The sequence below is a fragment of the Populus trichocarpa genome, chromosome 18, assembly GCF_000002775.5.
Source record: "Populus trichocarpa isolate Nisqually-1 chromosome 18, P.trichocarpa_v4.1, whole genome shotgun sequence".
NCBI lineage: Eukaryota > Viridiplantae > Streptophyta > Magnoliopsida > Malpighiales > Salicaceae > Populus > Populus trichocarpa.
In genome coordinates this window covers 15,696,816-15,709,112 of record NC_037302.2, presented here as the reverse complement: position 1 = coordinate 15,709,112, position 12,297 = coordinate 15,696,816, and the positions used below count along the sequence as shown (strand labels likewise).

The window sequence follows — 12,297 nt, the reverse complement described above, 5'->3', positions numbered from 1 at the left end:
GGTGATCGGATGGGGTGTGATGTGTCAATCAGATGTTTGAACGTTGCAGAATGTTATTGGGTATTATTCTTGACTTGACGTGGAGAGTGGAGCACGAGAGTCTAGCTTGCTCTGTAGACATGTTTGATTGGCACTACCACATTGGGTTCCTTTATTATTGCCTCTCTTTGTCATTTCTTATCTTTAACCCAACCTCAACCCTTAATTATTGCTTTAAAGTACAGTTGACTCTGGTTTACCCGGGTTAACTCTGGTTGACCTATAAAACCCGGGCCCCGGTCTCTTGACCGGGTTAACTTCCGGGCCGGGTTTAATAACTATGGTTTAAAGCTTCATAATTTAATAGAAATTGCTATAAATTTTGAATTTATTTTTTTGTTTGTTTATTAAGTAATGTCTCAAGTAAATTTTAGCATATCAAATGTTATTATTTTTTTCATTCAAAATGATTTCTAAAGAAACAAATGAATATTTTTCTTTTATGTTCAGAATTAAATAAGTCATTCATGAAGGAATAAATATGCACTAATGCCAAATTCATTTTTTTACTCAGGTCAAAAATAAATTATGTATTTACAAAGAAACAAATGTATATATATTGAAATTAAATTATTTTTTTATATGGGTCATGCATAAGCTATCTACAATGAAAAAAAAAATGCCTTGTAAGAGTTGTAATAATATTTTTTTCTTATAAATTGCATACAAGCAAACAATATATATTAATGTAGCAAATGTTCTGATACTACTTATTACAAATCTTAAGCTTCAAATTTTAAGATAAAAACTTATCACATATAAAATTATAAACCATATTCAAATAATACAAGTCTTGTTGATCCATAGAAGATTTAAGTACAGTTGTTATCACAAAACCATCTTCAACATTTATCAAGCAATACCAACTTATGATGAGATCCTCTTGTTAGGAAGCTAATCTCATTGAGATAGAGAGCTGGAGGAGTGGAGAATGGACGATGGAGCTGGAGGAGTGGAAGGAGTGGTGGAAAGTGAAAACTATAGTTATAGCCACCATGTGTGGTTGTTGGTTAGATAAATTAAACTTTGGATCAAAATATCTCTCTAAACTATCTCAATGTAAGTATACATGATCTACCTAGCTAAACTAGAAAATAAAATGTTTACCTATAAATGAGGCTTAGCCTCATTCACTATAACTAGATTAGAAGGAACCCTCTTTTGCACTCCATTTGTCAAAATTAAGCAGAAATTCTAAAAATTTAGCCATATTGAATAGTTGATCTTTACAAGCAATAAACTTACAGAAGAAGAAAAAAAAGAGAAAATGCCTAGTTATGTAACAAAGAATTTCTTCCATTTCCCAAAGAAAGGAATTAGAGGATGTATGCTTGAAGTTTGAAAGCAACTGGCTTCACAAAAACATATATTATAAGAGCTAACTGGTCTTGAGTTGGTTTCATGCAAGATAAGAAAAGAATGGCTTAAGGTTAGGAATGGAAGTTTTGTGTTGTTTTTCATTTGTCAAATCATGTCTCAATCTATCCTAATGAGTCCTTAAAATTAAACCTCAAAAAACCTCATCTAAATTCAAGAGGTTTAGTGGTCTTCATGCTTCCAATAAGCACTAATATGTGTGAAAAGGTTGAGAATGGAACCATGACCGAGCAAATCATAAAGTTGCTTAAATGTTGCTAATGGGGTGGAGTGAGTTGGTTTGAGTAAGGTAATGAGGTGTCAAGATATGAACAGATGGAATTGCAAGAGAAGTGGTCACAATTGCACTTGCAAACATTGAATTATATAATTATAAATGAGACTAATCATTAATTGAGAGATAATCTAATACAATTAAGCTAAAAAATTAATTGATAGTGTCAAAAAAACATTACAAACTTACTTGTGAAGGTGGGATAACATTCAAGGAAATGGGAGCTGTATAGTATTGTGGGAGAGTAGAAGATGAAGAAATATATAGATGTTGAAGAGGATATTGATAATCAAATCCCTGCCCGTATTGCCAAAAAAAGGGTAGAAATAAGTAGAATTTGCACTAGAAGCAATGCCATTTACAATTGTTTTATATACAAGATAATGGTTGTTTGTTCCTCCATACACACTGTATTAGGCCTACAACCAAAAGAAAGATTACTTGTGATGCAATTAATTTATATTTTAGAACATTTTGAAGTGAAAAAGCGTGGTAGAAATGTGTACACTAACCATGAGATATGTGTAATTTGGAGAGTACTTAATACAAAATCATGTATTAAATAATGATCAGGCAACGTATATAATAAAGTTATAAATATTGTGTGTGTAGTATTAGGTTAAGCTAATTAGTTTTACTAATATTTCACACAAAAACAAATTAAAATGTGATTGATCTTAACAATATTGATGGATGAAAGTATTTTTTTTTATATGTTATTTGTGTGGAGTTTCTTGACTTTACACTCCTTTAGGTTTGATCACAATATTCTTCTAATAATATCCAAAACAAAATATGAAATATAGTTAGGGTAGTGTTTAGTTACTAAGAAAAAACAGAGACAATGAAGATAGAGGGGACATGTCTCATGCACCTCTTGTTTTGAAAGCATATAAATCAATTCAAAAATATCATAGAGAAATTAAGTTAATGAATAATAAAGAATAAAAGTGGGCATCATGTTATGGGGTGGAAGGTCTAAATCTTTGAACTCCCAATGAAGTAAGATTACAGTTAGCCTTCTTGCCATCTATCATAAGTGTTAGATCCACACAAGTGTTTTTTGCTGCTTCTACTTCTCTAAAAGTTACCTAAAAAAATATATACCAAAAAATATGGTTGGTTAAATGTTTTTATAAATTTCATTGCTAAATCTAAGACTTGTTCAAGGTAACAAAGTGAAGAAAAATGGTGATGATCACTTACAAAGCTAAATCCTTTTGATCTTCTAGTGTTTTTATTTATGATGACTATAACTTTTAAGATCTCTCCAAATTGTTCAAAGTATTTATTCATTGTCTCCTTTTGGGTCTCTCATGCTAAATCCTTAACAAAAACCTTGATGTAAGTAGTGTCTCCAAATTGACCTAGCCTTCTATATTGGTTGAATTTATAACTTTGATGATCAACCTACGCAAGCCCTCTTTCTTTCTTATATTCTTTTTTCTTTTTTTTATTTATGACCTAAACTCTAGAGTTAGCAAACTTGAGAGCTCAAAGCAATGGAGGTAAGGAGAACCTTTGCTAGGAAGAGAAGAAGCAAAAAATGATGAAATTAAGGTAGGAACCACCAAGAAAGAGAAAAAGATAGAGAGCGAGAGAAATAAAGAAAAGAAGGAAAAAGTTGAAAAAAAAAAGGACTATACAATATTATAGTTAGTTCCTACCATTTAATTATTATTTGCACCTTAATCACTTTGCAGGACCATACAATATTTTAATGGCTAGAAAGATATGGATTCAATTAATTGAACCAAATTATTGTTAATATCATGATATAATCTTCTTTTAGTCTTCCATTTTCCTTTAGACAAATCACTTTCATACTCAGGTTGTCAAGACATGATCAATTAATTAGTATTTAGATCATTGATGGTGATTTTTTTATTAAAGTATTTTTCCATCTTTATTATAAAGCATGATTTGTAGCTCCAACTCTTTTCTAACTCTAGCTTGAAAAGAAAAATGCATTTAACATCAAAATTATTAAACTCGGTCTTGGCGTATGATCTAGTTCAAGAAATAAATTATCTTGATCAATTAAAATAACATTGTAATTTTAAAAAAAGTTTAGTTGGATTTTGGTCGGGTTGCTTAAATTTAACCAGATTAACTCCCACTTAGTTTTTTTTTTTATTTAATCTAGACCAAGTCCTAGATAGACTTGTCGAGTTAGACTTGGTTTAATATCACTGCTTGACATAATTAAAGAAATGGAAGTTATGTAATTAGGCAATATGTACTTCAAAGTTCAAATATCAACTAATTATTATTGTGTTGATTGTCATGTTTGAAAGTCAAAACAATTAGTCAACAACTTTTGTGTCATCTTGAGGCTAAATTAAATACTTAATTATTTCCATGTCCAATTTAGAGATTCTAAAAGAGAGCATCTTGATTAATGAAATAATGTGTTTATCATAATGATTAATAATATTTTTTCTTAACCTTATGCATTGCAATTGACATTTATTTAATATAAAACTTGGATTTTAATTGTTTATTGAGGTCCACAACACAATTAGTAAACTTAGCTCGATTTGACAGGTTAATTTAGAATTTGGTCGATCCATTAATGGATCTAACATAGGACAAGTGAAGAAAATCAACCCAAAGTCAACTGGTTGGACTCGATCAACCCAACAAGTCAACATGTGACCTAGACAACCCAGGTTGACTTTTAGAAAAAAATCAAAATGATATTGTTTAACTATTAAAAAAATTGAAACGATGTCGTTTTAATTAACCCATATAACATGTGACTTAAGCCTTAGATCAGGCTGAGTTTAATAACTTTGTTCCATAATTTCCCCTTGTAATTCATACTAATTGTCTTTATGGAATATAGGTCTCGTACTATAAAAGTTGTCTTCACCTTATTCTATTTTTATGCTTAGTACACTTTATTTGGTACACAATTACTCAAGATTTAAAAACTTTAAAAGGAAAAGAATGTCTTAAAATGATTGAAATGAGTTGTTTCCATTATTATTTTTTTTTGTTAATTAGGGTATTAAAATTCTTATTTCAAATTATACGTATTTTTCAAACATTTCTTTACGCTTAACATGTTATTTTTAATGCAATAAGAGATTCAGCTAGTCAAAGGGACAACCATATAAATATGTAGGATTATCAATTATTTGAATGAATGCTTCATAAGTATTGCGATATACAAATATTATGAAACAACAAGAAATCTAATATGAATATTAAAAATTCAAATTATTTCAATAACAATAATATAAACATCCTTCTGATGGAGCAAGACCAGTGTCTATTTGCTTTGGTATAAAACTAAGAGGGTCAACTCTTGTCAATAAAAACTTTATATATCTCAAATTGTGTACTGCCTGCCCCTAAAAAAATAAAATCAAAGACTTTACATTGCTTTTCATTAACCTCATTGCAAGTAAAAGGATAGAAAGAAAGGGAAAATAATTTTACACCAATTAGAAGGCTTGAAGATTAAGTGATTTTAGGCTTACATAAAGTTCTTTGGATTATTTGTTAATTAGCTCAGTTCTGTGGCCCCCGAATGCTGAACAACACTTTTTAAAATTTTTTAATATATTTTTTAAAAAGCTTCAAGTTGTATTTTTCGTGTTTTTTTTTATTGTTTTGATATGTTGATATGAAAAACAAAAAATTAAAAAAATATATTATTTTAATGTATTTTTTAATTTTTTTTTTTGAAAAACATCATACATTATAATATCAAATAGACACATAGGTGGGAAGCCAAAATATCTATACAAACTCAATTCATTATTTTGAGATAGAAATACAAAACTTAAAGAAAAAATGTTTAGAATCTAGGTAGGACCTTCTAAGAAAATTAATTTTCTAGCATTTCATTTCCCTATTTTTTTTTTGTTTTTTTGTGTTTTTTTAATATGTTGTACTTTAATTTTGACAAGAAATGAATATATTCCGATACTAATACTTGTGATGTGTAGTTTCTTACAAGAAGATGAGCAAAGTCTTTGGGGCAATAAATGTACCTGATAGAGTATATTAAAAGCATATGGTATTTATCGATGTAGTAATTGTCGCTAAGGTTCCCAATATCTAATGACTTAGAGCATGTTTGGGAACGCTGCTGCGGCTGCGTTCCCAAAAAATTTGATTTTTTTTTATTAAAATTTAATATGATTTGTATGTTTTGGATCGTTTTGATGTGCTGATGTCAAAAATAATTTTTTAAAAATGAAAAAACATCATTAACATGCATTTTGGCACGAAAAGTTATTTGAAAAGCACCCACAACCACACTGCCAAACACGCTTTTAGCCGATGATTACCTTAACTCCTTGCCACCATCCATTATCTTTTTCGATTGATTCATTTTACTCTCGTCATTTTTCACTTGTTGGCTTAATGTATACCTTTTCTTCTTGTACTAGTTCTTTTACTAATAAGATGGTAAAATTAGAAAGCATTCTAGAAGGTGGCTTAGTGGTAAGAGCTTGGGATTAAAAGATTTGCTTTCTCTGTGATCTCAGGTTCGAATCCTATAATTGCTTATATGATGGTCACTGGAGGCTTACATGGTCGTTAACTTCAGAGTCCGTAGGATTAGTCGAGGTGTGCGTAAACTGGTCCGAACACCCACGTTAATTTAAAAAAAATAACAAAATTAGAAATCATTATCAAGATTCCCATATGATAACAATTTCATCCATAAACATATTAATTCTATAGATAAATACACTTAATAATTGATTTGTTGTTAAATTTATATTTTAATTATTTATATTCAATCATACATGACAGTTATTGTAAATTTTAATTCTATAGATAAATACACTTAATATTAACTTTTCATTATATATTAACTGTGAAATATTAATATTTGGTAACATGCATCCACGTTGACACGACAGCATCAAGACATCATTACTCCTCCGTATGCAGTCGTGGCCATTAAATTAATCAATGATTTACTTAAATATTATTATTTTTTATTTTCTTTTTTTCCAAAGAGGACTACTCGCGAAGCTTCCTCGTTCCCTCCTTAAAGGGTAATACAGTAATTATCAATCAAACCACCTCGATATTTGGTAAACGTCTAGGAACCAGTCAGCACTCTTAACGGCTAAGATTTCTCCTCTAAAATCAAAATTCAACCAGAGGCGATGCTAATCAAATCCGAGCTGTTCTGAAATCCAAAATCACAGTCACTTCCTCAGCTCTCCACAACCCCAAAACGATCCGTTTTCCCCTTCACTCTCGCTCTACCTTTCCCTTTTTCATCACAAACACTAAAACCACTTCCTTTCTCCCCAATCTTTCAATATCCACCGTCAGATCTACCAGATCTAGAGCCTTCTTGACTTCACTTCCCCTCACGCGCCGCTTATCGGATATGGTTGTCAACGGGAGACCGATAAAGAGGATGAAGAGGAGAGTCACAGCTGATCTCTACAACTTCCTCTCTTTCCCTTCCTCCCCTTCCTCCTCTTCCTCTTCCTCTTCCTCCTCGCCTCCTCCACCCCGCGGTCCTTTCAGATCCAACATCAGGTCGTTTTTAACCGAACACGCGCTGTTACCTCCGCCTTCCTCGCTGTTCCCTCACCTGCTCACGTGGCAGATCTCGTTTCAAGTCGGTGACTTGGTGGGGTGCGGCGGCGCGGAGGCTGGGGGCGGTGTGGTTTCTTTGGATGTGGTGGAGGAGGATGTGGCTAGATCAAGATCTGTTTACTGTGATCAGTGTCGAGTTGTTGGTGAGTTAACCCAGCTCGAGTTATAGCAAGATCCCATTTTTACCCTTGACGTTTTTTCCCCGGCCTGCCGGGTGCGTTGGGGCGGGAAATTCGAGAGTTCTCTCTTTTGCGTGCATCTCTTTCCTTTTGCTTTATTTGGAAAATTAAAAGATTTAAAATATCGCGGTAATTCACGTGATTGACTCGTGATGGTGTTTGTAGAAACAGAATAAACGAGATGGTAGCAATGTACCGCGAGAAAAGGACGGTTTTTTGTAACTTGGATTAGCGGGAATGTGGGGCCCAGAGTGATAATGACTGGACGACAATGATGTAGTGTAGTTTAATGTTATCTCAGTTAGGATAGGCTAGTACTTGCGACATGTGGCGTGCTGTGGCTTCCTGCTTTTAGTATTTGTTTTTCTTTTTGGGTAATAGAAGAATTATGCTTGCTTGTCTTCTTGTGGTGGCCTGCCATTTCTACTAGATGGTGCTTTTAGTTAAAATTTTGTTGTTGGTGGGACCGTGTCGCAGTGGGCACCTGTGTTTCTTTCTCTCTTTTGACGTGGGTCTTAAATATGATGTTGGGGGTTAACCCCATGTTTGGTCTTGTCTGTTCCATTTGCTTGGACAGCAATGCTTGGATGTGGAATGGATAATGAGTTGATGGTGCTGTTGTCTTTTGAATAGGATCTTTTTTTTTTATGTGACCCCAAATAGGATGGTAGTTGACCAAAAACCTTTCTTTTTTAAATGTTTTGGATTTGTCTAGAAGTGTGTAACATGTGGGCCATGGGGTGAATTTTTTTTTTACTGTGAAATTGGTATTCTGAAGATGGATTAGAGTGCACTCAATCTTGCAACTTAGGATATAAGAGGGAAGTTCCGGGGGTTAAACATGGGCATCTTTGGAGTATGGACTGGTAGATTGATTGCTGAGGGGAAAATTTGGGTGATTGATGAACTTATGATATGTTTGGTTGAACATGATGCAACATAATGTTGTATAATGTAGTTAGGAAATGAGAACTATTTTTTTTTTCTTAGCCTTTGTTTGATTATTTATACTGATTTTTCTGTATTAAAAAAAAAATAATTATTGTGACTTCTTAGATTTTAATTGTGTGTTACTTAATTATTGTTTTTTGTCTGCTTTGTAGGTTGGAGTGGTCATCCAGTATGCAGTAAGCGTTACCATTTTATTATTAAAGCTGATGGTAACTCCATTGGTGGGTATCATAAGCCATGCACTTGTTGCGGAGATGTCCTGCATTTGTCTGAATCAAGGTCAGGGCACTCTGCCTGTTTTTCTTTTTAGAGAGTTGATTGTGACAATGTGTTGTATATGGCGTCTTGTTGTTTTATTGTATGGCATAATTTAGTTACGTATTGTACTGATGCAATGTGCATGCCTATGAGGAGATGCAGTGTAATTATCTACTAGTACTTTGTTTAGATCTCTGTTGAACTGTAATTATCTTTCTTTGATATTTTCATGTGAAACATACATGCTGGTGCATAGCATGCTCAAGAAAATAGACTTTGTGTTTTACCGATTTCATGAGCACACCTTATATTCAATTGTTCGAAGAAAATTCTTAACTTTGTATTGGTTAGATATTACAATTTGTTTTGTGGAACTGATTTATGATCATAGGTGTATTGAGCTTGATTCATATCTGGGTTAATGTTAACATTTTTGTGGCTTCTGATGATCCTCTTGAATTTTCTAATTTAGGTGCAAGACATGCAATCATGTGACAACTGCGGATGATGTTGAAGAGTGGATCTATCACCAGTTGGAAGACACCACTCATCTCTTACATGGTGTCATCCATGCAAATGGTTTTGGGCACCTTCTTAGGGTAAATGGAAAAGAAGGGGGCTCCAGGGTCCTTTCTGGAGTCCATATCATGGACTTTTGGGATCGGTTATGTAAAACTCTTGGAGTCAGGTTAGGATTCTTGATTGCACTTACAGTCTCATGCTTGTTATGTAGTGAGAGTGTTCCATTATGCTGAAGATGATTTCTAATATTTGCTAGCTAAAAATCTATGTCGGAGTTCTCTTCATAAATCTTCAGTTCTTCAGTGTGGTTATCTAGGTAGATATTATCATTGACAGATGTTTTATGGTCTAGGAGTATTTGAATATGTGGAGATTGGGATGAGTAGATGGTTTTCTGGTAGCTACCTGTAAAAAGATAAAACATAAGCGTGAAAGGTTTCAGATTTGTAGAAGCTTTATCTGTGGTGCTGTTCTCCTGGGTCATTGAAATGTTTGTTTTTGTCAAATCATTTTGATGTGGATTTTGGAAGTTATAATTTATCTTGCAATTCGCTAGATAGAATGCTCTATGCTTCTCTTGAAATCAAGGGTTTGTGGATAGTATTCTGGAGATCAAAACACAGTTGGTATCTTATGCTTTCTTATACTGTTGGATTTGATTATCTGTATGGTAGCATGGATTCCATTAGCCTCCTGATTTCATCTAATTATAGCTGTGAATTAAACCAGCTATTTTGTCATTTTCCATGCATTAACAGAAAGGTCAGTGTGATGGATGTATCAAAGAAGTATGGTTTAGAGTACAGGCTACTTCATGCTATCACCAAAGGCCATTCATGGTATGGTGACTGGGGCTATGAATTTGGTGCTGGTAGTTTTGGTTTGACAGTCTATGCGTATAAGTCAGCTGTTGAAACACTCTCCAGCCTACCTTTGTCCATCTTTCTTTCTGAAGGGCAGAAACTGCAAACTCGCTTGCTGGATATAATAAAGTTTTACCAATCTTTGTCAGATCGGGAGCTTGTAAATATTAGAGATCTTTTCTGTTATTTGACAAGTTTGATCCATGATGCTCACAAGTCTCCCTCAAGGGTTAATGATTCTAGCTGCAAGAAGCGCTGTATTTATGCATCAGGGATTTCGTCTTCATGGAGTAAGAGTGATATAGAACGTGTTGAAGAAGCCATGTTTAGAGTACTGCGAGCAGTTTCTGGGTCCAACTGGGTAAGTTGGCGCGCGCTTAGAGGCGCTGTTTGCAAAGTGGCTCCTCCAGAGCTCCTTGATCATTGTCTAAAGGAAATAGGAGGGAAATTTGCAGCAGATGGAATGATTGTTAGGTCGCGATGCAATCCTAGTTCAGGTGCTTTTGAGTACAGGTTAGCAATTAATCTCTGCATTAATTAATTCATGATTGGCGGCATAAATATACATATTCAAATTTGAAGAGTTTTTCTGGGAGTATTCAGTAGTTATATTATACTAACTGTAGTATCCTATTCTTATTTAATTTGGCAATGATTAAGCTAATGTTCAACATAGCAATCATCTTCTTTGTGTACTAACTAGCTCTTGGAAAGACATGAATGCTTTTGAAAGTAATTTTTAGTACTTTTCTTTTTGATGAAAAATTGCTTAGGAATGCCAATATAGATAGAGTTTATGGTTTTGATGGAGCTGGATGGTACTAGTAATTACTAGGGCTAAGATCTGCATCTCTCTGTATTTTATGTAATGCGATTTTCAGTGCAACACTAATCTATTGAATGTGCTTTAATATTTTACAGACTGGAACCAGGAAATCCTTCCCTAAATAGCCCTGCTACCACTGGCTCTTCTGTCATTACCTGCCCATCCGAAGGAAACCTTATACAGGACCTGAGATTCCTTTACGATAACATGCTACACCCTCAAACCATGATGAGCTATGGACCTGAGGCCACAAGTGATGCAATCAGCTCAGCTAGAAAACTTCTTGACTGCAAGCAGTTCATGAAAGACTACAACAAATGTGAAACAACGTCATCACCCTCAAATCCACCTACTATATGCCTGTCATGTCAGGTGGAAATTGTGGATCAGTTGGAAGAAAATGTCCCAGATCTTCCCCCAGAAATAATCGTCCTGCCCTCAAATGCTACAGTTTTTGATCTCAAGCTTGAAGCGTCCAGGGCATTTCAAGATGTGTATTTGATGTTCAGGAGATTTCATGCCGAAGAGCTTCTTGGTTATAGTGGTGTTGATGATTCCACCCAGGTCAAGCTCTTGATAGGGTCAACTGAATCTGTTCGAGTCCAAGGTAGATGTCTGGGAAAAAATGGTCTTGGTAAATTTAGGATGGAAAGAGGAACTGAGAGATGGACTGTGGACTGCCGCTGCGGTGCTAAGGATGATGATGGAGAAAGAATGTTAGCTTGTGATGTTTGTGGAGTGTGGCAGCACACTAGGTGTTCTGGCATCCCAGATTCGGATCCAGTGCCCGCTAAGTTCGTCTGTGTGGGATGCAGAGGCGTTAGCTTGGTGACCAAACCTAGTGCAGTAGTAAAGTGACGACACGATGACTTTTTGCCGGTGACAATGGCAGAAGCTGTGGAAACAGCATGACAACATCCCATGTTTCTGAAAATTTAGACTCTGTAAATGTTTTTTTTTTTCTTTAAATTTTGTTTTTCTCCTTTTTGTTCATCTTCTTGGGCCAGTTTTTTTCCTCCAACGATAGGTTGAATCTGTACATAATAAATTATGGCCTTAAAGGTGCATCAGTGCGGTCGGGCCTTCCTCCCACATTATGATGCTAGTGGTGTTTCTGTATATCTCTCATGTATCCTAACCGAGGCAAAAAAAGAAAAAGAAAGAAAAAGAGCTATATTATGTACATGAAATGATTAGTTTTCATTAGAGCCATATACTGAAGCCCAAATTATTTGAACTGTATTATGTTTTGATGAGATTTTGTGTAGATTTTCAATTAGGTCAATATATTTAGCTGGTCAAGGAGTTGATGAACAAAATTAGGATACTAGTTAATAAAACTCTAATATTATATAAAAAATATCTTCACCTATAAACAAGGAATTACATGATTTTGATAGCAGGTATCATGATAAGATCGATCGG

At 34.2% G+C, this 12,297-nt stretch overlaps 1 protein-coding gene across 2 annotated transcripts; it reads left to right on the top strand.

Moving 5' to 3' along the window:
• The first annotated feature begins 6,696 nt into the window (after positions 1 to 6,696).
• Positions 6,697 to 12,084, top strand: LOC7488482 (PHD finger protein At1g33420). 2 transcript variants are annotated; one of them, XM_052448974.1, is made up of 5 exons: positions 6,697 to 7,416; positions 8,556 to 8,682; positions 9,134 to 9,349; positions 9,897 to 10,559; positions 10,968 to 12,084. In XM_052448974.1, the coding sequence occupies exons 1-5, from the start codon at positions 7,059 to 7,061 to the stop codon at positions 11,728 to 11,730; spliced, it is 2,127 nt and encodes a 708-aa protein (XP_052304934.1). In that variant the 5' UTR covers positions 6,697 to 7,058; the 3' UTR covers positions 11,731 to 12,084. The 2 variants fall into 2 exon arrangements, with proteins under 2 accessions (XP_052304934.1, XP_002325292.3); XM_002325256.4 differs by having other exon boundaries at positions 6,700 to 7,416; positions 9,942 to 10,559.
• Positions 12,085 to 12,297: the final 213 nt, after the last annotated feature.